At 39.4% G+C, this 23756-nt stretch overlaps 2 protein-coding genes across 11 annotated transcripts in view; one reads left to right on the forward strand and one right to left on the reverse strand.

Moving 5' to 3' along the window:
* Positions 1-3242: 3242 nt before the first annotated feature.
* RBM12B (RNA binding motif protein 12B) lies at positions 3243-13610 on the forward strand. Of its 5 annotated transcripts, none has more exons than XM_011937039.1 (4): positions 3247-3380; positions 6671-6752; positions 6842-6890; positions 7756-13610. In XM_011937039.1, exon 4 carries the CDS (start codon positions 7784-7786, stop codon positions 10787-10789), a length of 3006 nt encoding a protein of 1001 aa, XP_011792429.1. In that variant the 5' UTR covers positions 3247-3380; positions 6671-6752; positions 6842-6890; positions 7756-7783; the 3' UTR covers positions 10790-13610. The 5 variants fall into 5 exon arrangements, with proteins under 5 accessions (XP_011792427.1, XP_011792429.1, XP_011792431.1 ...); XM_011937038.1 differs by lacking the exon at positions 6671-6752 and adding an exon at positions 3565-3632 and having other exon boundaries at positions 3305-3380; XM_011937037.1 differs by lacking the exon at positions 6671-6752 and having other exon boundaries at positions 3243-3380.
* A 1297-nt stretch (positions 13611-14907) lies between these two features.
* Positions 14908-23756, reverse strand: part of FAM92A1 (family with sequence similarity 92, member A1) — a 29881-nt gene continuing 21032 nt past the window's right edge. For 4 of the 6 annotated variants that reach the window (XM_011937045.1, XM_011937043.1, XM_011937046.1 and 1 more), the window contains 2 exons: positions 17946-18065; positions 14908-15952 (listed from right to left, as the gene is read on the reverse strand). In XM_011937045.1, the coding sequence (XP_011792435.1) occupies positions 15860-15952; positions 17946-18065 (213 nt within the window). In that variant the 3' untranslated portion in view covers positions 14908-15859. Of the gene's footprint in view, positions 15953-17221; positions 17335-17945; positions 18066-19825; positions 19912-23756 lie in introns of all 6 variants that reach the window. The other 2 variants (XR_001001223.1, XR_001001224.1) reach the window with 2 other exon arrangements.

Genomic DNA, 23756 nt, shown 5'->3' on the forward strand with positions numbered 1-23756 from the left:
TTTTTGAAACAACAAGAATGCAAGGTGAAACAGTTATAAGTGGGTACTTTTTCACAGTGCATACTCAAAACCCAGGACCTTGGGTTACAAATTGACTGGAAGTCAAGGTATGGAGGCTCTCAGAGTAGAAATCAAGGAATGAGTTGAGAAGATAAAGGTCCCAGAAGTTGAGAAGATTAAGGAACTCTGAGACCAAGTAATAAAAGGCTCTTCGTGTGGATGCTAAAGACCGAGGAAGGGCAACTGAAAACTCTCTGACACCAAAATTGTCCATGAAGGGTGGGTGGTGGTGCAGTGTGGTAAAACACCCGGAAGGCTAATTATCCAAGCAGAGTCACAGAATGGCCACAGCTCAGTGTGGTCACCATGTTTAGGGTCTAGTCTTCTGTTTCTCCATTTGAGAAACTTCATTTTCTCTCGATTTCCCAAAATGATTAGGTTTTCATGCTGACACACCAAAGGCATAAGAAACTGTTCAATAACCAGAATATCATGTGATTATGCTCAAATTACCTTGACTAGAATTTTCTTGTTCTGATTATAATGGTATGATCATCTAAGAAAGGCAAGGGGTAGACTAGAAAAGGCATTCAGGCGGGGTGTGGTGGCTCACGCCTATAATCCCAGCATTTTGGGAGATAGAGGCAGGTGGATCACTTGAAGTCAGGAGTTCAAGACCAGCCTGGGCTACATGGCGAAGCCTCGTCTCTACTGAAAATAGAGAAAAACTTAGCCAGACATGGTGGCACATGCCTGTAATCTCAGATACTAATGAAGCTGAGGCGCGAGAATCCTTTGAACCCAGTGTGCCAGGATTGTACCATTGTACTCCAGCCTGGGTGACAGAGTGAGACTCTGCCTCAAAAACATCCAAAATGGACAGACATTCAATATAGTGTCCTCGCTGGAGAAAGTCTGTGTGAATAGAAGGAGGGTGGTCAGCCCAGAACAATGAAGGAGGTCATGGGAGGCTGGCAATGCCTGTCAGAGCTTGCTCAGGGGACAGGGTCTGATCTGAGCACACTTGGTCAGGTGAGTCCTATAGTAAGTGGTCATTAAATGACAGCTGTTATTTTTGTTAAGATGAGTGAGGATGTCTCCAGGGAGCCTTAACTGAGAATCACCTTTTGAGATTAAGTAACTCTTGTTCTATTTCTTAGAGTATTGCTTCTGTATTCTTGTTTGAAGGAGTCTGCCTCTGAGGACAGAGTCCCCTTTCTGTGCAATACAGAGTAATGGCTTCTGCAGGCAAACAAGTAGGGTTCAATTTTGCCTGGCTTCTTGTGCAAGCTATGTAATCCTCCATGCCTCAGTTTACCTATTAAAATAGGAAAAATAATAGTACCTACCTCCAAAAGTAGTTGTAAAAATAAATTGAGATCATGCATATGTCCTGGCACATAATAAATTCTCAATAAATGTTAACTTTTCTTTTTCTTTTTTTTTTTTTTTGAGACAGAGCTTTGCTCTTGTCACCCAGGCTGAAGTGCAGTGGCATGGTCTCGGCTCACTGCAACCTCCTCTTCCTGGGTTCAAGAGATTCTCCTTCCTCAGCCTCCTGAGTAGCTGGGATTACAGGTGCCTGCCACCACACCCAGCTAATTTTTGTAATGTTAGTAGAGACAGGGTTTCACCATGTTGGCCAGGCTGGTCTCGAACTCCTGAACTCAGGTGATTCGCCCACCTCTGCCTCCCAAAATGCTGGGATTACAGGCGTGAGTCACCATGCCCGGCCAATAAATGTTAACTTTTAAGGTCATGTTCCTGAGACTGCAAGGCCAGGACCAAACTATGGATTACCAAGGTAAATGATATCTAGTCAATGAGCCTAGCTCTTCAGAGTGACATCCTCTGCTTCTCTATAGATGACCTTGACATTTCAAACAAGTCACAAATACTTACAATAGTCTCACTTATTTACATATATCTGAGACATACATATTTACTGAACGTTTCCCACAACCCTACTAGTAGTATCCCCATTTTACAGATGAGGAAACTGAGGCACAGAGAGGATAATTTGTCCAGTGAGTAAAAGATGGCTCTCATTTGTGTTAACCATCTTTTTATTTACTTATTAAAATACCTCTTCTTTCTTATAATCTTATCATTCAAGAATGGGTAATTCGCAGTGAGAAAGGGATCCACAACTCACTTTTTGTGTCATCTGTAACAATGTTTTTAAAATGTACTTTCTGCTTAACGAGCTTTGAATCCATCCACAAACGCATCAAGTAGCTATATAACGTGGTGGACAACTTTGTTATTTGCAAATGATAAAACCAAACACAAGGTTGTTCACCAGGTATTATGTAGCAGGTATCACAGAGTATACTTGTAATAGTGATTTTTCATTACTTAAATTTCAGTACTGGCTCATCTGTTCTCGTTTCAAAAATCCAGAAGATGGGAACAAATTTATAAAGACACTTTACAAGGTTATTAATATCTATAAAACCGACTAAGCATGCATTTATTAAACCCCCAGGTGTTGGGATTGTACTTGGTGAACATCTAAGGCAGTAAAATTACCTTTTCTGTGGTATTCTATGGTCTACAGGAACTTTTTTATTTTTATGTTTTGAGATGGAGTCTCACTCTTTTGACCAGGCTGGAGCGCAGCGGTGCGATCTCGGCTCACTGCAGCCTCCATCTCTCGGGTTCAAGCGATTCTCCTGCCTCAGCCTCCCGAGCAGCTGGGATTACAGGTGCCCGCCACCATGCCAGGCTAATTTTTTGTATTTTTAGTAGAGACGGGGTTTCGCCCTATTGGCCAGGCTGGTCTTGAACTACCGACCGCAAATGATCCGCCCGCTTCGGCCTCCCAAAGTGCTGGGATTACGGACGTAAGCCACCGCGCCCGGCCACAGGAGCTTTTTAGAAGACGCTTTACGCCACACAGTAATGCAACACTGAAAAGACAAGTCGCCTTTTCTCTGCTTCTGCATCTCTTTCCTTAACTTCTGGAAATCTTGAAAGTTTGTCCGCTGTACTTCCACAGTTGTCTACCGAAGATTCTCAGTACATCTACCATCTGATCCTTGACTGTGTCTCCGAATTTCTCCTGTTGCAAATAGAGGTCCCTGGACTGGGCACAATCTGGGCATGCGCAGAAGCTCAGCCAACTCGGGGCTCCGCCTCCCTCCCCACCCCCAGCAAGGGGAAGCGGGTGAGCGGCAGCGCGCGTGCGCAAGCGTGGTGGTGGGTTACGCCTGGAGAGCGCATGGGCAGAGAAATCTTACGTCCGTTTGTCCGGACCGGAGGGGCAGTGGGCGCCATCTTCTTCTAGGCTCACTGAGGGCTCTACGTGTTCTGGGAAGGCTGCTGCGACGAGGAGTGCCCTCAGCCTCCGGCCTTGTGTGTCCGACTCGGCAGCAGTGGTGTGTGTTTATTGCCAAGTGCGAAGCAGTTCCCCTCGGGGCGCCGGGGGCGGGGAGGGCTGGGCGACCAAGTCGGAAGAACGGGGAAAGGCGGGACCGGCGGCCGCGCCAGTATCTAGCGTAGCTCCTGCCGTTAGGGCACCCTCTTTTTTTGCTAAAACACCGACTCTCCCTTTCCCGTCAGCTTCCATGTGGTGGTGTATGTGCGCTTCCCAGGGATCTTGAGAGTGAAGATCTCGAAGGATTTCATAGGTATTTTTTTTCTTTGCTATGTCATCGTAGTTTGTAGTGGCAGAAAAGCGCTGCAGGCCTGGCTCGTTAGGCTTGAGAAGGGCAAGTGTTTTCAGTTAGATTTGGGGGCAATTCACCCTCTGGCGAGTTAGGGTGGAATGTTTGCCCTTGAGACGGCGTGACGGAAAGGCACAGAGGTTGGGCGGTCCAGGTTAATTTGAAGGCTGATTTTGGCTGAAAGTCTGGCAACAACGTCGGATCCCACGTAGCAACTTTGGCCTGGCGCGAAAGAAGGAAGCTCTGACCCCTGGGAGTTGTGGACAAAGGCTTTGGGCTGTAGAATCGATGCCTTCGGATGATTCCCGTTTGAGGATGTTGGGAGAAATCCTGTGCCGTGTGGATTCGTCTTCATTTACAGTTCTTCTTAGGGACTGTGGCTCTCATTGGTCATTCCTTTGGTTTTTATTTTAAACATCTACATTATAAAAGGTGGATCATCATAAAGAATAATTGTGGGTTGGTGTAGATTATTTTCTCCAGGGGAAACTCAAGTTTAGAGTGTGAATATGCTACATCATGACTTTGGGCTTTACGAATTAGTCGCAAAGAGTTAAAAAAATTCTCTCTCACCATATCTGGAAAATGACTTTTTCTTCGCTAGTTAAAAATCAAATGGATCTAATGAGATATTACTTATTCAAATTCTGCCTCCCTCCCGTTTCCCTCTCCGTATCCCGTTAAATCTTGATTAGAAGATACACATTACATATTGTTTAGCTATAATGGTGATTAAGTGGGATGAATCGTTGTATAAAAACAGAAGTTATTTAAAATGCGCTTTTAATTTCACTGACTTAAGTGACCTTTTAGGGGCCCACTTTCTTATTTTCATAGAAATTTTAACAGATTATTGTCTTCAAATGAACACAAAGGCACGATAATACTTTTTGCATTCATAACTAGAAAAATGCAAAATTTTAATTGCAGACTAGGGTAATTTTCGTGTTTTGCTTTTGTGTAATTTAGTGTGTTAAGAGCTGAATTTCTGGAGAATTTGCTTAAGGAAATAGCATGTTGGAACCATAGAAGTGCCCATTTTGAGAGCTGGCCTTTTATAGTTGGTCTCCAAGGTGTGTTACTGTGGAGGCATAAATGGCACATTACCCTACTGTCTCAAGGGCAGAGAGGTTTAAGCATTAGTTGTGTTTAACTGTGGCAAATGAGAGTAAGCTTTTTAAATAGTCTGCTTGAATTGGAATTCATGAGATTTGTGCTCATGAAACTACTTAGTTAAAAGATCTTACTAGAGATTTTTTTGATTTTGAGATATAATTATTCCTTGAAATGTCTCCAATTTCTCTTGTAGATGAATTTATGTTCCCAGGGTAAATCCCTTTAAATTTTTAAAAAAAGCTTAGGGGAGACAAGAATATGTATATCTTACGGTGCTTTTACCTTAACAGTAAAAGAGTAGCTAAGCCAATTTGCATAGGAAGGAGTCTTGGGACTTTAATATGGATAAGCATTCCAGAAGCCATTTATAGTTTTTGTTGAAGTGCTTGTATGGATATTGGTTTGTTGAAGAAAATAGGCTTTTTTTTGGTTGTTATTCTGCAAATACTTGTATAGCAAACCTCATTAATATTTTTCAGATGTAGAATGTGCGAAGTAATTTGATGTCTTTGCTAGTTTAGCTTCTAGTTAATCTATGGACCCTTTTTAAAGGAAAACAAACAGACCTCAGTGCAGTGAATATATCTTCAGACCCCCACTTTGGGGAACAGTGGTACTTAAGTGTAAGTACTGGATTCTCGATTAACGCAACATTTATTTGTACATTGAAAACATATAAATTACGCCAGGCGCAGTGGAGCATACCTGTAAATCCTAGCTGTGGGAGGCTGAGGCGAGCTAATTGCTTGAGCCCGGGAGTTCCCTACCAGCCTGGGCAACATGGTGAAACCCTGGCTCTACAAAAAATACAAAAATTAGCTGGGTGTGGTGGTGCACACCTGTAGTCCCAGCTACTTGAGAGGCTGAGGTGGGAGGATTGTCTGAGCCTGGGTAAGTCTGGGCTGTAGTGAGCCAAGATTGCACCACTGCACTCCAGCCTGGGTAGCAGAGCGAGAGAGACCCTGTCTCCTCCACCAAAAAAAGTGAGTGTAAATTATAATTATTATTTTGACAAGTCTTCGTGAAATAGTTTGGGTATCCCTGAAAGTATTAAACACAAACTTCTTTAAAAAAAAATACATTGAGATTTTCAGTAAACTGGTAATCCCAGTATTCTAGGTTAATTTTTACTTTTACTTTCTACATCATCATTTGGGTTTCCTTAGTAGAGTGCAGAATAGTTGTTTGAAATGGAAATCTGCTATTGGCATTACTAATAAGATAAATAGCATTTTCTGTTTGGCTGAGAAGAATTTTACCAGTTAATATTTTTGCAGTATAAGGAGTGCTACTGAGATTTTTAACTTTAGGGATATTGTAGTATTTGCCTTAATTATACTGGTATTATGAAATTTGGTTCTATGCTCAGACGTGTGAGCTGTTTATGTAGACCTTTAAATTGTATCCAAACAGTAGCCCATAGGTTTGGATTTATTGTTTTAAAAATTGATTTTTGAATTTCAGGTTTTGCTGTTTTATTCGTTTATTGTATAATTTTGAATGGTTGCCTTATTTGGAGGAGAACAGCACGAGAGTTGGATATAAATATGTACTAGAATTTGAATTTTCATGTGGCAAAATGATTGAAGGTCTTTTTTTTTTTTTTTTAACTTTTGGTATTGAGATTTTACTTGTAGAACAGTTTTTTGAAGTAGATGTAAAACTTGTGTACAGCAAAATGTATAGACCATAAGGATAGAATTCAGTAAACCTTGATAAATTTATACACCCGTGTAACTACTACTACATTCAAAATATATAACATTTCAGTCACTCCTTTTTTCATGCTACTTCCAATCAAGGAGCAGTTGTTCAATTTTCAGCAAATTTTAAATTTTTAAATAATTTTTATATGTCTATTTGGATATTGTATCTCCTTTTTGCAGAAGGATGATTAATTTCCCCTTGGAACAAAATACTTTGTAACACCTGTAATTGTGGTTCCTTATACTGCTTCACTTTTGATAGGTAATTCTGAAATGGATATCCTAATCTGGCGTTGTTTAAGATAAATTACAGGGTTCGAGGATTAATTATATTTCATTTTCTTTCCACAGTTAAGTTGCTTTTACAGAATTAACAGGTCTCCAAGAAATTGTAAAAAAGGTAAGATATCCAGAGTTTAAGGCTTTTTACAGAGGCTTGACAAAAAACATGTGAAATAGAATAGTACATCTAGGTACCCATGGCTTCTGTTCCCTTTTTTTTTTAAAGACAGGGCCTCACTCTGTCACCCAGGCTGGAGTGCAGTGGCACAGTTGCAATCCATTGTATCCTGAAAATTTCAAATTGGGCTCAGGCAGTCTTCCTGCCTCAGCCTCCTGAGTAGCTGGGACTACAGGTGCATGCCACCCTGCCTGGCTAATTTTTTCTTTTTAGAGACAGGCTCTTGCTCTGTTGCCGAGGCTGGTCTTGAACTCCTGGCCTCAAGCAATCCTCTTGCCTTGGCCTTCCAAAGCCTGGAATTATAGGCGTGAGCTATCATGCTGGCCCTGACTTTTGTTCTCTGTGTCTGGCCAGTGGTAGGCAATTTATTATCATGAGCAGAAATTACATACTAACCATAGATGACTTTTCTAAATATGTAAAATTCATTGCAGTTGATAAAATAATCTACAAAGCTGTCATGTTTCAGTAGAAGATAAGATTCTAAATGAGTCTGAAAGTAGTTTCGTCTTCTTGTGAAGCAGCATTTGGCAGACTTACAAAGGAAGATTTGATATTTTTGATGTTCCTATTGTATAGAATAGGTGATACAAAATGTTTCTTCAAGGTAGTTGGTTTATTTGTATTTTTAGATGGGAGAAAGTTTTCTTTAATAATTAGATATGATCAGTATTTTTGTGAACTTGTATCTTGTTTTCATTTATAAATGTTGAAGGAAGCAGGAACCAGGTAATTATTAAGCTTAGTTTGGGCTAAGGTACTTTAAAAATAAGACTTGCTATTATGTGTACCTTTTTGTCTGCAGGTCATTATTGCTGTGGTTTGAACTCAGCATGGCTGTAGTCATCCGTTTACTGGGGCTTCCTTTTATTGCGGGGCCTGTGGATATTCGTCACTTCTTCACGGGATTGACTATTCCTGATGGAGGAGTGCATATAATTGGAGGGGAAATTGGGGAGGCTTTTATTATTTTTGCAACAGATGAAGATGCAAGACGTGCCATAAGTCGTTCAGGAGGGTTTATCAAGGATTCATCTGTAGAGCTCTTTCTTAGTAGCAAGGCAGAAATGCAGAAGACTATAGAAATGAAAAGGACTGATCGTGTAGGAAGAGGGCGTCCAGGATCTGGGACTTCAGGGGTTGGCAGCCTGTCTAATTTTATTGAGTCTGTTAAGGAAGAAGCAAGTAATTCTGGATATGGCTCTTCAATTAATCAAGATGCTGGGTTTCATACTAATGGTACAGGACATGGTAATTTAAGGCCAAGAAAGACAAGGCCATTGAAGGCCGAGAATCCTTTCTTGTTTCTACGGGGTTTGCCTTACCTAGTAAATGAAGATGATGTACGTGTCTTTTTCTCTGGTTTGTGCGTGGATGGAGTAATTTTCTTAAAACATCATGATGGCCGAAATAATGGTGATGCCATAGTAAAATTTGCTTCATGTGTTGATGCTTCAGGAGGTCTTAAATGTCATAGAAGTTTTATGGGTTCAAGATTTATAGAAGTAATGCAAGGATCAGAACAACAGTGGATTGAGTTTGGTGGTAATGCAGTTAAGGAGGGTGACGTTCTTAGGAGATCTGAAGAACATTCTCCACCAAGAGGAATTAATGATAGACATTTTCGAAAACGGTCTCATTCAAAATCTCCCAGAAGAACACGTTCTCGTTCCCCTCTTGGATTTTACGTTCACCTAAAAAATCTGTCCCTCAGTATTGATGAAAGAGATTTAAGAAATTTCTTTAGAGGTACTGATCTGACTGATGAACAGATTAGGTTTTTATATAAAGATGAAAACAGAACAAGATATGCCTTTGTGATGTTCAAGACTCTGAAAGACTATAATACTGCTCTGAGTTTACATAAAACTGTTTTACAGTATCGTCCAGTTCATATTGATCCAATTTCTAGAAAACAAATGTTGAAGTTCATTGCACGTTATGAAAAGAAGAGATCAGGGTCAGTAGAGAGAGATAGGCCTGGACATGTTTCACAAAAATACTCTCAAGAAGGTAACTCTGGCCAAAAGCTGTGCATCTATATAAGAAATTTTCCATTTGATGTTACAAAAGTTGAAGTGCAGAAGTTCTTTGCAGACTTTCTTCTTGCTGAGGATGACATTTACTTGCTTTATGATGACAAAGGTGTTGGTCTGGGAGAAGCATTAGTGAAATTTAAATCAGAAGAACAGGCCATGAAAGCTGAACGTTTAAACCGACGAAGATTCTTAGGGACAGAGGTATTATTAAGACTTATATCTGAGGCACAAATGCAGGAGTTTGGTGTAAATTTTTCCTTGATGTCCAGTGAAAAAATGCCAGCTCGCTCAGAGTCACATGAGCGAGGTGACCATTCTCATTTATTTGACTCAAAAGACCCACCAATATACTCAGTTGGTGCTTTTGAAAACTTTAGACATCAGCTAGAGGACTTGAGGCAACTGGATAACTTCAAGCATCCCCAGAGGGATTTCCGGCAGCCTGACAGGCACCCTCCAGAAGACTTCCGACACTCCTCAGAGGACTTTAGGTTCCCCCCAGAGGATTTCAGGCACTCCCCAGAGGACTTCAGGCGACCTCGGGAGGAAGACTTCAGGCGGCCTTCTGAGGAGGACTTCAGGCGTCCTTGGGAGGAACATTTCAGGCGCCCTCCGGAGGATGACTTCAGGCACCCTAGGGAGGAGGACTGGAGGAGGCCCCTTGAGGAGGATTGGAGGCGGCCGCCGGAGGAGGATTTCAGGCGGTCTCCCACGGAGGACTTCAGGCAGCTCCCCGAGGAGGACTTCAGGCAACCCCCTGAGGAGGACTTCAGGTGGCTCCCAGAGGAAGATTTCAGGCAGCCACCTGAGGAGGACTGGAGACGGCCCCCAGAGGAGGACTTTAGGCGGCCTCTTCAGGGAGAATGGAGGCGACCACCCGAGGATGACTTCAGGCGGCCCCCAGAGGAGGATTTCAGGCATTCCCCTGAGGAAGACTTCAGGCAGTCGCCCCAGGAGCATTTCCGGAGGCCACCTCAGGAGCATTTTCGTCGGCCACCCCCAGAGCATTTCCGGAGACCACCTCCAGAGCATTTTAGGCGGCCTCCCCCAGAGCACTTCCGGCGGCCACCCCCAGAGCATTTCAGGCGCCCACCCCCAGAACATTTCAGGCGCCCACCCCCAGAGCACTTCCGGAGACCGCCCCAGGAGCATTTCAGGCGGCCGCCTCAGGAGCATTTCAGGCGCTCCCGAGAGGAAGATTTCAGGCACCCACCAGATGAAGATTTCAGGGGCCCTCCTGATGAAGACTTTAGGCACCTTCCTGATGAGGACTTCAGGAGCCCCCAGGAAGAAGATTTTAGATGCCCTTCTGATGAGGACTTCAGGCAGCTCCCAGAGGAAGACCTTAGGGAAGCTCCGGAGGAGGACCCTAGACTTCCTGACAATTTTAGACCTCCTGGTGAGGATTTTAGGAGCCCGCCTGATGATTTTAGAAGTCACCGCCCTTTTGTGAATTTTGGTCGTCCAGAAGGTGGCAAGTTTGATTTTGGAAAGCATAATATGGGAAGTTTTCCTGAGGGGAGATTTATGCCTGATCCAAAGATAAATTGTGGTTCAGGTAGAGTAACTCCTATTAAGATAATGAATCTTCCATTTAAAGCTAATGTTAATGAAATTTTAGACTTTTTCCATGGTTACAGAATCATACCTGATTCAGTTTCAATACAGTATAATGAGCAAGGCTTACCTACAGGGGAAGCCATTGTTGCTATGATAAACTATAACGAAGCTATGGCTGCTATTAAAGATCTAAACGATAGGCCAGTTGGGCCCCGAAAAGTTAAGTTAACTTTGCTGTAGAGAGAGAGCATTTCTAAATTCACTTATCTTCCTTGCAGTATTGATGGAGTAAAATACATTTGTTTTAAAAAGTGTGTTTTTTTTAAAATTATCTAATGAAATATTTTATTTTTGACCTGTGAATAGAACAAATGTAAATAGTAGAATGTGAATCTGGTTTTCTTTTGCTTGCAAATTGCCATTAATTTTTTTTCTAATTTAAAATTACATATGCTGTTTTTTCTTTGATGGGGAGAAATAACTAATTCCCTGAGTTCGTTCATTTTTGTTGATATCATGGGTAAGCTTCAAGACTTACTGAAGTTGAGTTGTATTTGGGGAAGATACATTTTGTATTCACTTTTTTTTTTTTTTTCATTCTGTAGTCTACATCGTTTACTCAAACTGTATAAGGAAATAGTGACTGTTCAGGTTTGGCATTCTCATTGCTACTTGCCTGCAGAATTAATGCCCTCTTCCTTGTCTGAGATATTACTGTGTTAAGTGTCCTGTTAATTATAAATAGTTCAAAATGGACAGACTGTCAACTTGAAATTTACTTATGTAAAAAGCTTAGGTGATTCTTAGGGTTTCCATGTTCATAACTTTACAAAGTTTTATAACAATAAAATTGCAACTTAATAGAACAACTAATTAACTTGTATTTGTATAAAAAGAAAAAAGAATTGCAGCTTGATACTGTGAAGTTTTTCAGTAACTTCATTAAACTATATTTATGATGGGAGGGACCAGACATTCTATAGTAATATTGTATAGTGCTGTGTATAATTCCATGGTTTCTTCAACATCTTATCAACCAAATAAGATTAATACAACATATGCAAAAGACAGTAAAATAAGAATCTAATTATAGGTGCAAGAGGACTCAGGCTTATGCTGGGAAGAATCTGACAAATGGTATAGTTTTCCTAGGAAGAATTTACTGATGAGTCACATAACTTGCATGTAATATTAGGTTCTCATTTTTTAGCTTCAAAACTTTGTGTCCATGCAAAGACTCCATAACTGTTAAGACTTGTGTGGTTGAATTTTGACTTCTTTGATATTCAGCATTTAGTGCATACATTTTGCAAATAGGGAATTTGATTTTCTGTACCCATAATAATATCTATGGCTAACATTTATTAGGCACTTACTATGTGCTAGGCACTGTAAGCACTTTACATGCATAATCTCAGTATTCCCTATGAGTACAGGGTTAATTATTTACCTCTATTTCACAAATGAGATAATGAAGTGGGAGGTTAAGCAACTTGCTTGAAGTCACAGGTAATAAATCAGGGGGCCAGTTTTAACCCAGACAGACCACTGACTCCAGTTCATGTTTTTGCTGCCTCACTTTTTTAAGTAGTATTTTTAATTAGGAAGACCATGCTAAAGATACTTTCAAGGATAAGTGATATATTTTCTCACTTCGGTTGTTGGTTTAAAATTAGCATAAAAAGGTAAAACCAGCATGCTCAAACATTAAGCTCAAACATTAACATTATTAATAAAAAAAACCCGAGTGACTTTAAAAGTTTCTTTCTATCCAGGATTTCTCTTGGGATACTCACATTGTATATTACTGGCTTATATTTCACAATTGTTCATTTTATTCAACATGATTGACTCTGGTTGGCCTTTTATAATTTTCATAAAACATAATTTTCCTCAGTTCTGTAATCCAGATTTTCCCCATTGAGTAAATAAGAATACAATTGAATTTGCATAGGGTAAATTAGACATTTAATAGGATATTGCATAGGTAGAATACTTTGTCAGTACTTAGTTACTACCTATATGTATTTTTGTGTTACTTTTCAGTGATTTAAAGAAATCTAACAAATCTGCTTAAATTTGTTTTAAATAGTGAATATCCTGCTCACTATGGAATGAATAAACAGGTAAATTTGATACAAAAAAGCACCGCAGTATTATTCTTTAAGCTTGTAAGTAGCTAGGATAACGTTAAATTGTTTGGAATATCCAAACCAAGCACAATAAAGAAAGTAGAAAGAAATATTTTTAATTGAGCAGAGATTGTATAGATGGTTCATTTGGTCATCCATCTTGAATATATGGAAAGTTAAAAAATACTTCTCAAATACAAAGGAATAAAGCTAAGATGAAGCTTAACGCGAGGGATTACTTACTGTGGAATTGCTTTTCAAACTAGGCTGAGGTGGGATGGTGGTGGTAGGTAAGAGGCCAGCTATAATAAACATAAGCTTTGTAGTTTTATTATTTTAAGAGCCAGAGTCTTGTTCTGTTGGCCAGGCTGGAGTGCAGTGGTCTGATAATGTTTCACTGCAGCTTCCAACTCCTGGGCTCAAGCTGTCTTCCTGCCTCAGCCTCCGGAGAGCTGGGACTACAGGTGTGTGCTATCTTGTCTGGCTAACTTTTTTATTATTTGTAGAGACAGGGTCTCACTGTGTTGCCCAGGCTGTTCTCAAATTTCTGGTCTCCTGGCCTCAAGTAATCCATCCTTGGTCTCCCAGAATGTGTTGGGTTTACAGGTGTGAGCCACTGTGCCCAGCCTTGTATTTTGATTTTTAAATTATGTGAATATTTCATTTTACTCCATAATGTATCAGGGCTTAATATTTTTAAACTTCATTATAAAACATTTATTACAGAAGTGATGTCTTCTAGTTGGGAGCCATCTTTGCACATCTCTCTCCAACTCTGCCTTTAGTGATATGTCAATAACAAATTGGCGATGACAGGAGTATTTTACACCATGGAAATTGATAAATGCAGCAAATCAAGGAATTCCCCTTCCGTTGTCCCCTCAGAGAGCCAGCTTCCCAGCACCTCATCAATTTCAATTATAAAAAAAGAATAGTAAATTTTCATGTACACATCACTCAGCTTCAGTAATTGTCATCTCATAGCCAGTTTTTCCTCTCCTATCCTCAAAGTATACCAGGTACACTGGAGGTGTATTCTCTAGTCTGATATCCAGTGGCATTTGTCTTCAACATTTTTGTCTAGAAAGTATCTTAAAAAAATGTAGATCATGTCTAGAAAGTCAATCCCACAACCAAGAGATAGGTAAAAATCATATTAGGAATGCATTTCTATTAATTTACTGACATCACTGTTAAGAGCAGTGGTTCTTGATCCATATATCACCTGTTAAATAGTGACCTTGCTGCCTCTGTTTTTGCAGTAAATAATAGCTGTTGTTTATTGAGGTGTATTAGATACTATATGATGTATAATTATGTATGAATTAACTATCATTTAATTCTGATAATCCTAGTAAATGTACTACAGATCGAGTATTCCTGATCTGGAAATTTGAAATTTCAAATGCTCCGAAAATTGCAAACTTTTTGAGTGCCAACATGATGCTCAAAGAAAATGCTCATTGCAGCATTTAAGATTTCAGATTTTTGGGTTAGGAATGTTGAACTGTATAATGCAGATACTCCAAAATCTGAAGAAATCCAAAGTCTTAAATACTTCTGGTCCCAAGCACTTCAGATAAAGGATACTCAATTTGTATTCCTATTTTGGAGATAAGAGATGGAGACTTACAGGCTGGGTTGGTTGGATTGGTTGCCTGTTTTTTGTTGTTGTTGCAGTGGGAAACTAGGAATGGTTTTTTACATTTTTAAGTGAAGTCTTAAATGGTTACATAAGTACCCATATAATAGTCTTGAATTTGCCTCAACCCACAAAGAGTAAAAATGTTTACTATCTGGCCCTTTAAGAAGTTTGCCAACCTAGGTCTGGTCTAAATAATGAAAATTTTACATTAATGAAAGTATTTTCATGGATAGTATTCCTTTTGTTCTTAGAATATTTCTTTGAGGTAGGCAGAATGTATGTTTTATTCTAGAATTATTGGTTTATGCAGTTTTAACTTTACAAATAAGGCAAATGATGCTCAAGAGAAGTTGCTGTTTAGTAAACAGCAAATAATAACTGTTTTCCCCCGAACTATAACCAAATTTAAATAGTGAGGGAGCAGTAAATATCCAATGATAACCTTGAGTTTCTTAATATCAATTTATTTAGGGTTTTAAAATGTTTTAAATATTTTACAAAAAAGTACTGAAATAACTTTGTCACTTAGGACTATTCTCAGGAAGGAGTGCTTTGTTAAGAGTCATGAATGACAAAGTCAAAAGCTTTCTAGAAATCTTTATTTTTCTGTTATGAATAATTGCATTTTCTAATTATCCCAAATGATTTTATAAATTCCCTAACTTTTATATGCCTGCCTGGGATCCATGAAATAAAAGTATAATTCCTTACCAAAAGAGAAGCATCAGAGACACTGAAAGGCTCCAATTGTTTTATATTTTCAGAAATAAAAGTGATTGTATACCCTTTTATTAACTGCATGGTAGCTTGGTAAAATTTTTATAGAATTTTTAATGATTTATGGTGTTCTGTGAAGAGGCAACATTCCACTAAATTAGCCTTCCAAAAGTTGCAGTATCATGTATAAGTATGACAGCAGTTTTGTTTTAAAACCAGAGTCAGATTGAATGTGGCTTTTTTTACAGCTGAAATTTATGCCTTATGTGTATTCATAAAACACTGATATCTTAGTGTCACATTATCTTTACTCTTTGATTATACTCTTGAAAAGTAAATTTACTTATCAAATGATAAAGTTTTAAGGGAAAGTAAAAAAAATATTTTTTCTTAAGGCTTCATGGAATAGAATTACATGTAATCAGAATGACTACATAGGACCCTTTTCTGGTCATGAAAGCATGGAGTCTTAACCCAAAAAGCTAAGCAGAACTGTTAGATCTTTTGGTTTCTGTCATAATGTACTATTGGAACTTCAAGTAGATATAGTACATTCATATGAAATACTTTGAAATATAGCATCTTTGAAAAAAAAAGGTACTTACACAAAAATCACCTAACACTAGGTAGGATGTTGAAATGACTGGTATGTAATATTTTTTAAAGCCTTCATTTTTGGTCAGCATAAGTTTCCTTTAATTGTTTTTCTGTTTCCAGTTGGACTTCACTTTGAGGCTTAACATATCAAAGTGAGTATAAAGTTCTATAGTTTAGTCATTGTGGATTCCATGTCATTTATGATGAAAATGGAAATGTTTACTTAAGAAAATTTTCTTCTTCTGTGACATCTAACTCTTCATCCTCATCATCATCTGCTTGTTGATCCTTTCTTAGTCGACAAGTGGATACCTGTTAAAAGTCAACACACTTTTTAAAATAAAAATACTAACTTAAAAAAATTTTACATGCTTGGTATCTTTTTATGCTATTAAAGAAAAGGGCACACAACAAATATTTCAAAAAAATGTCCATGTCATAATTTTTAATAGTGACAATTCCCTATGAATTTTAAGGTCAGAGGCCAGTTTTTTCATTCATGATATTTTTTGAATAAAAATGTGTAATTAGCCGTTTGATTTTAGTTGGATAGCCGTCAATACTTCAGAAACACTGCTTTAAAAGTATAGACTTAGTATATTATGAATGTTAAAAATAAATTTCGGGTCACAAAAACAGCATTTGAGAATCATAAAATGAATGGCAAAAATAGAAGGATACTTCAGGTAGGCAGTGGGACAGAAATACTGATGTAAAAGTAGTGTGATTTAAATGGAATGACTTGAGAATCTGAACTCACCAGTTTTAAGTTGCCTGACTGCTGCCACATAGGGCATGTTGCTTAAAACTTCTCTGAGAGTGATTATATCTAAACCAGAGAACATTTGGGAATGTCTAGAGACACTGTTGTTTGTCACTATTGGGGCTGTGTGTTTATGTGTGCTGCTGGCATGTTGTGGGTAGAGGCTGGGATGCTAATATCTGCCTAATATTGTCACAATATACAGGACAGTATTCCATCCCCTTCTTCCTTCCTGGTGGGCCCAATTATTTGTCCCAAAGTCAGCAGTGTTGAGGTTGAGAAACCTGGGATAATGCATTCTAAAGTGCTATACAAGTGTTAGCTAAGGTAACATTATTAGTTGTAGTCAAAACTTTTTTTTTTTTTTTTAGATGGAGTCTTGCTCTGTTGCTCAGGCTAGAGTGCAGTGGCCCAATCTTGGCTCACTGCAGCCTCCGCCTCCCGGGTTAACGCCCTTCTCCTGCCTCAGCCTCCCGAGTAGCTGGGACTACAGGCGCCTGCCACCATGCCCGGCTAATTTTTTTTTTTTTCATTTTTAATAGAGATGGGGTTTCACCATGTTAGCCAGGATTGTCTCGATCTCCTGACCTCGTGATCTGCCCACCTCGGCCTCCCAAAGTGCTGGGATTGCAAGCGTGAGCCACTGTGCCTGGCAAAACTTTATATGGACTATAAAAGTAAATTTATAGAATTTATGTTCAAAGCACTTAATGCTGGAATAATAAAAATATAATTGGGTTGGGGGAGGGATACATACATATAAAACAAAATAAATGCTTAGAGGAGAATCAAATGAAAATAGAAGGTATGAAATTTACCTAAAAGTTGTATTTTGAAAATAGTTTGTTGAGTTTCATATTCTGAAGGCTAGATATGAAAAGGGCACAGCTCTCTAGATCAGGGTTTGGCAAGTTATGGCTCAGCCAGCCTCCTGCTTTTGTAAATAGAATTTTATTAGAACACAATCATACTGCTTTATGTGTTACTTCTCGTTGTTATTTATAGTTGTTGGGGTAGAAACCATATGGCCCACAAAGCCTAAGACACTTAGTCTCCACATCTTACAGAAAAAGTTTGTCAGCCCCTGCTCTAGATACTGGGAAACTCAGGCTTTCTGGATGTAGACAAAAATGATTTCTGTGTTCAGTAAAAGCCCTTTTTCGGTATAATTTGGTATTTAACTTTATAATTTAATCAGATCCACTGAGTCTTGATAGTCAGATTTAAACCTAAGTTTGACTTCAGAATCTATGCTCTTCATATTATAGCAAATAACACATCTGCATGAGCATTCTTCTGTCTTTTCCACTTCTGCTCTGAAGTGTTATGCTTTAGAGAGTAATATGTAATTACAGTATAAAAGATACTTAAGAAATAACAGAGCTGCAACTTAGTGCAATCTTCTGTCATTATAGAAGAGGAAATAGGTCCAGGGGAAGGTAAATTACCTGAGGTGGTATGACTGAGGGGAAACATTTTTAGAACTCAACAATTCCAAAGGCAGCAGCTCAAATTCCTTTAAGAGTATGGTTTCTTGCTCACCTGTCCTGTTCCAGATACACACTTAGCTGACAGTGATCTCTGAAGAGGTGACTTTGAATTTGCTCGTACAATATCTAAACGAGATGAATAATCTGGTGCATACAGAGAATTTCGGAAAACCTATTATAATGATAAAATAGCATTATAAACTAGATGCTAAACAAAAGACAGTCAAATTAAGTTCCTTAGTTTTTTTTTTTATTTAAAAACAACTGCCCCCAAATGGACAAAATTCCAATTACTGTAAATGTAAAAGAAAAAACAAAAATAAGCTAGAAAGATGAAAGCTAAAAATTCTATTTGAACTATGCAAGATGATGACAGATATTAAACTAATTAGTCATGAAACAACCATTTAAATGCTTTTGCCAGGAGAACTGCGAAAGTGGAGACCTTCCAAGAGCATGCAAGCTAGTAGGGAGGCTGCGACTCATGCCTTTGAATCTTTCTGTTCTGCATATTCTCAACTCCTACCAATTTAACTCTGCAGTACTGCTATGAAAATTACATAAGACTAAATTGGAACCGCTATGATGTATGGATTCCAACCTTACTAGGATCTGGAATGCCAAGACTTGTCAGTTCTCTTTCCTTAAGGCACTATTTCCAAATGTTACCACTCTCAAGCCTTTCTAGCTCCATCTTTTCTACCCTATCCCCACCACTTCTCTAATAGACTAATTAGGTAAGGTTATCAGACATGAATCTCTTCAACTTTCCTCCTTTCCCTTCTCTCTTTTTAAAAATACCATTCTCATTTATTTCCAGTGTGCATTTTTTCCTTTAACTAAAACTTCAAACCCAACCAGCAAACAAAAGCTTCTGTTGTCCACAGGTTCTCTCTCCTAGAAAACAAGCTCAAGATCAGTCTCTCTTTTTTTTAAGTTATCTCAAGGTATAACTTCTTAAATTTTCTAGAATATTCGACTTCCATCTCCATTTTTTCTTTTTAAAAAAATTTCTATTTAGTTATCAACAAACTACAATTGAGCTTTTCACCTTCCACTAAAATTGCTCTTGCTCACATCACCAAGGTCTTTTTTTCCTCTTCATCTTCACTGACCCCCTTCCTGAAACTTAAATGCTACCAAGCTCTTTCATTGTCCTAGCTTCTCTATTTCTTTACATGTCCTTTTCTACTATTTATACCTAAAATATTTTTAAAGGGTTCCCGTTAGGCTACTTTTTATATATAAAAACAATGCTGCTGTGCACAGTGGCTCATGCCTATAATCCCAGCGCTTTGGGAGGCCAAGGCAGGAGGATCACTTGAGCCTAGGAGTTTGAGACCAGCCTGGGCAACATGGCGAAACTCCATCTCTCCAAACAATTAAAAAAGCAATCAGCCAGGGGTGGTGGTGCATGCCTGTAGTCCCAGCTACTTGGGAGGCTGAGGCAGGAGAATCACTTGAGCCTGGGAGGCAGAGGTTGCAGTGAGCCAACATCACACCACTGCACTCCATCCTGGCAACAGAGCGAGACCCTGTCTCAGAATTTCTCTGCAAGATCTTATCTACACTGTTAATGACGGTACCCTTCAACTAATCCCCTGACAAGCATACCCTGTGATAGCTGTATTCATGCTCCCAATTATATCCTGCTCTAGACCAGCACTGTCCAGTAGAACTTTCTGAGATGATGGAAATGCTTGCTGTACTGTACAAAAACGTAGCCACTGGCCATGTGTGGCTACTAAGTACTTGAAATGTGGTTCATGTGGCTGAGGAGCTGAATTTTTAAATTGAACTTTAAATAGTTATATATGCCTAATGGCTACTGAACAGTGTAGCTCTAGATTAATCAGCTATTACAATAAAAGACATTATCTTTTACCTAGAAGACCAAGCTATAAGCCTGGGCACTCTCTCTGAATTTCTCACCTGACACTTTGGGAGGCTGACGCAGGTGGATCGCTTGAGCCCTAGGAGTTCAAGACCAGCCTGGGCAACATGGCGAAACTCCATCTCTACAAAAAATACGAAAATTAGCCAGGCATAGTGGGACGTGCCTATAATTCCAGCTACTTGGGAAGCCGAGGTGGGAGGATCACCTAAGCTCAGAGGTCAAGGCTGCAGTGAGCGGTGATTGTGCCATTGCACGCCAGCATGGGCAATAGGATGAGACCCTGTCTCAAAAAAAAAATTCATATATATATAAAACTTATAAATTTTCTCACCTGAGGCACTTCTCTTTTATTGACTCTACATACTATGCCTTTATAGCTTACTTTTAATTTAATGCCAAAATGTGTTATTGCTGTCTTTTTAGACAGGGACCCCTCTGCCACTCAGGCTTAAATGCAGTAGTGCAGTCATAGCTCGCTGTAGCCTCGAACTCCTGGGCTCAAGTGATTCTCCTGCTTCAGCTTCCTGAGTAGCTGGGGCCACAGGTGTACTCTGGCTAATTTTTACAGTTTTTGTGCAGACAGTGTCTTGCTATGTTGCCCAGGCAGTCTCAAACTCCTGGCCACAAACCACCTGCTTTAGCCTCCTATAATGCTGAGATTACAAGTGTGAGCCACCATGCTTGGCCTCTTTCTCTATTCTAAAACTTTTTGTGATTCTTGACTGTAAATGCAGAACCTAAGTTATACTATGCCTTTGCAATGCTGGTTCCTTAGCCTAGAATTACAGCAAACTGTCCTTCAAGAATTACTTGTCCTTCAAGAACAGTGTAAAACGCCATCTTTCTTCTACATTCCCCTATTGTCTGAGTAGCTCCTACTGTTCATACTCTCAAGTATGGCTTTTAACTCAGTGTTTTGTAATTGATTACATATCTGTCTCAAGTTCTCTCTTAAGCAAGGGAGCCCTGTTTTACCTATGCATCTCCCCCCTGGCAAATAGAAGATGTTAATTAAATTCACTTTTGCCAAATGAATGATGTTAACCGTTAAGTTGCAAACATAGTTAACATCATTCATTTGGCAAAAGTGAATTTAATTAACATCTTCTATGGGGGGGAAAAGGAGACCTAAATTAGGGGATGGCTATACATTCCTTTAAATCTCAGAGAACTGCAGGACACGGAAGGAATCAAGGATAAAACATAGGAGGTGAGACTTGTGTTTTAAAGTAATTCAGGGGTGCTAATTAGGTTAACAGGTTACCAAGGACCAAATTCAATTTTGGTGCCAGACATGGACCACTGACATCCTGGTATGATATAAAAATGCAATGACTTAGGCCGGGCGCGGTGGCTCACACCTGCAGTCCCAGCACTTTGGGAGGCTGAGGCGGGCGGATCACGAGGTCAGGAGATCGAGACCATCTAGGCTAACACGATGAAACCCCACCTCTACTAAAAATACAAAAAATTAGCTGGGTGAGGTGGTGGGTGCCTGTAGTCCCAGCTACGTGGGAGGCTGAAGCAGGAGAATGGCGTGAACCCGGGAGGCGGAGGTTGCAGTGAGCCGAGATCGTGCCACTGCACTCCAGCCTGGGCAACAGAGTGAAACTCCATCTCAAAAAAAAAAAAATGCAATGACTCATTAAACAACTGGTATTTGGAGGAGAAACATTTTTCTTAAAAACATTCCTTTAACTTTTCTAGCAAAGATGGAATTTAAAGTGGGAAATGGAAAACAGTATGTAACCCTTGGGATACAAGTCTATACCAGTTAAATATTTATTAAAATTAACATTTTACTCCAATTTATTGGCAATAATGCATTTTCCAACATGGTCCAATATTTCTTCTAAGAGCAGTTCTCAAGATCTGAATGTGCTCTGAAGTTAATACAGAGGTGACCTGACAATACTTTTTTTTTCCCGTGAGATGGAGTCTCACCCTTTCACCCAGGCTGGAGTGCAATGGCACAATCTTGGCTCACTGCAGCCTCTGCCTCCCAGGGTCAAGTGATTCTTCCATCTCAGCCTCCCAAGTAGTTGGGATCACAGGCACGCGCCACCACGCCTGGCTAATTTTTTATATTTTTAGTAGAGACGAGTTTCACCATATTGGCCAGGATGGTCTCGAACTCCTGACCTCATGATCCGCCTGCCTCAGCCTCCCAAAGTGTTGGGATTACAGGCCTGAGCCACCATGCCTGGCTGACAATACTTTCTATGTGAAAAACAATTAAGATGGTTTGTGATACAACTAGAGGAGCCTAACTACAAAACACTGGCTGCAGATGGAATAAATCTCAGCGGTTCTTACAAAGCATGGACTATCTGGAAGAATAGCAAGTTATTTCTCAGTCTTTTTCTGCATGTTTTCTTTGCTTCTTTCCAAGAAACCTTCTATTTACAGGATCCTTCCTCTTGGTAGGTACCTGTTTGATATTGTATCATTTACATGAATTAGTTGCTTCCCCTGGTCCCACAATTCTCTCCAGACTGTTCTCTTCACAATTGCTATATGGCATAATAATAAATAGTTTATGCCCGTGGTTCATTGAACATGTGCTCGTGCCCTATACTGTGCTGTTTTGCTTTTGTTTTTTTCCATGACATGCCATGATTCTCAACTGTATTGTTTTAAATACACTTCTTTCTTCACAACAGTCCTGCCGCAGGACCTCTGTATGTGTATCTATGCACTCTCCCTGAAAGTTTTTGCCAGGCACCCTCCTATGCATCTCTCAAGATTCTAAGAAATCACTCTGATTCTTCCGACTATTTGTAACCCTCCATCACACACAGCACACTTTCTTTTTTCCCTTTATAGGACTGGTCATATTATTAAAAAATGGTTAGTTATTTTTTAAATGTCTGAATTCCCTGGTAGATTTAAAGTTACTGCTTTGACAACTTGGACTGTTTCTAATTTAGAATGCTAAATCCTTCACACTTAGAATGGTGCTTGGTGCATATGAGGTGCTCAATAAATAGTTGTTGAACAAACACAACATGAGGTAAGTACTACAGTATCTCCATTTTAGAAAGGAGGAAGCTGAAGAGCAAGTAAGTTAACTTGCTCAGTATTTCTTCACTAGAAAGTAGGGGAGTTGATAGTAAAAAAAAAAATCTACCACATATTCCTGAGACCTTTAGTTTTACATAGAGCTCTTTTCCCACAAACTACTTAGATGGCTGATTAAGAGTAGTGGGAAGTTATAAAGGAAGTGGTGTAACAAAAAAATACCTAGGACCTCTGGGATAAGAAGGAAAACCTTGGGGACTGAAGGGCTTGAAGGAACTTTAAGGTCAGTTAACAAATGGCATGTCAAATGTATTATACAAAGAAGAATGAAAATACTTATAAAGTGGACTACAGTCTTGAAGAAGAATTGGGAGATCACTTTTGAACCTGCCACTAAATGCAGTGTTATTTCTTGCAGGAAATGATTAATGTCACTCAGCAAGAACCATACTTCTGGAAGTCTAATGTAGAGAGGATTAAAGCATAATGGGCCTTGTAGTCAGACTTCCGGATCAGACTTTCAGCTCTGCTACTTAGTAGCTATGAGATCTCTGGGAAGTTACTTAACCTCACTATGCTTCCGTTTTCTCATCCACAGAAATCAGAAATAAGTACTTTCATCAAAGTTATTGAGAGGATTAAAATAATATAGTTAAAATGCAAAATATTACTCACTGTAATATGTAAACATTTGCTATTTTATTATTTTATAAATGACAGATGAAAGCTTGATAATCAATTTTTTTGGGGGATGGAGTTTCTGTTGCCAGGCTGGAGTGCAATGGCGTGATCTTGGCTCACTGCAACCTCCGACTCCCAGATTCAAGCGATTCTCCTGCCTCAGCCTCCCAAGTAGCTGGGATTACAGGCGCCTGCCACCAAGCCTGGCTAATTTTTGAGACGGGGTTTCACCACGTTGACCAGGATGGTCTCAATATCCTGACC

Source organism: Colobus angolensis, unplaced genomic scaffold, assembly GCF_000951035.1.
Source record: "Colobus angolensis palliatus isolate OR3802 unplaced genomic scaffold, Cang.pa_1.0 Scaffold16, whole genome shotgun sequence".
Taxonomy (NCBI): Eukaryota; Metazoa; Chordata; class Mammalia; order Primates; family Cercopithecidae; genus Colobus; species Colobus angolensis.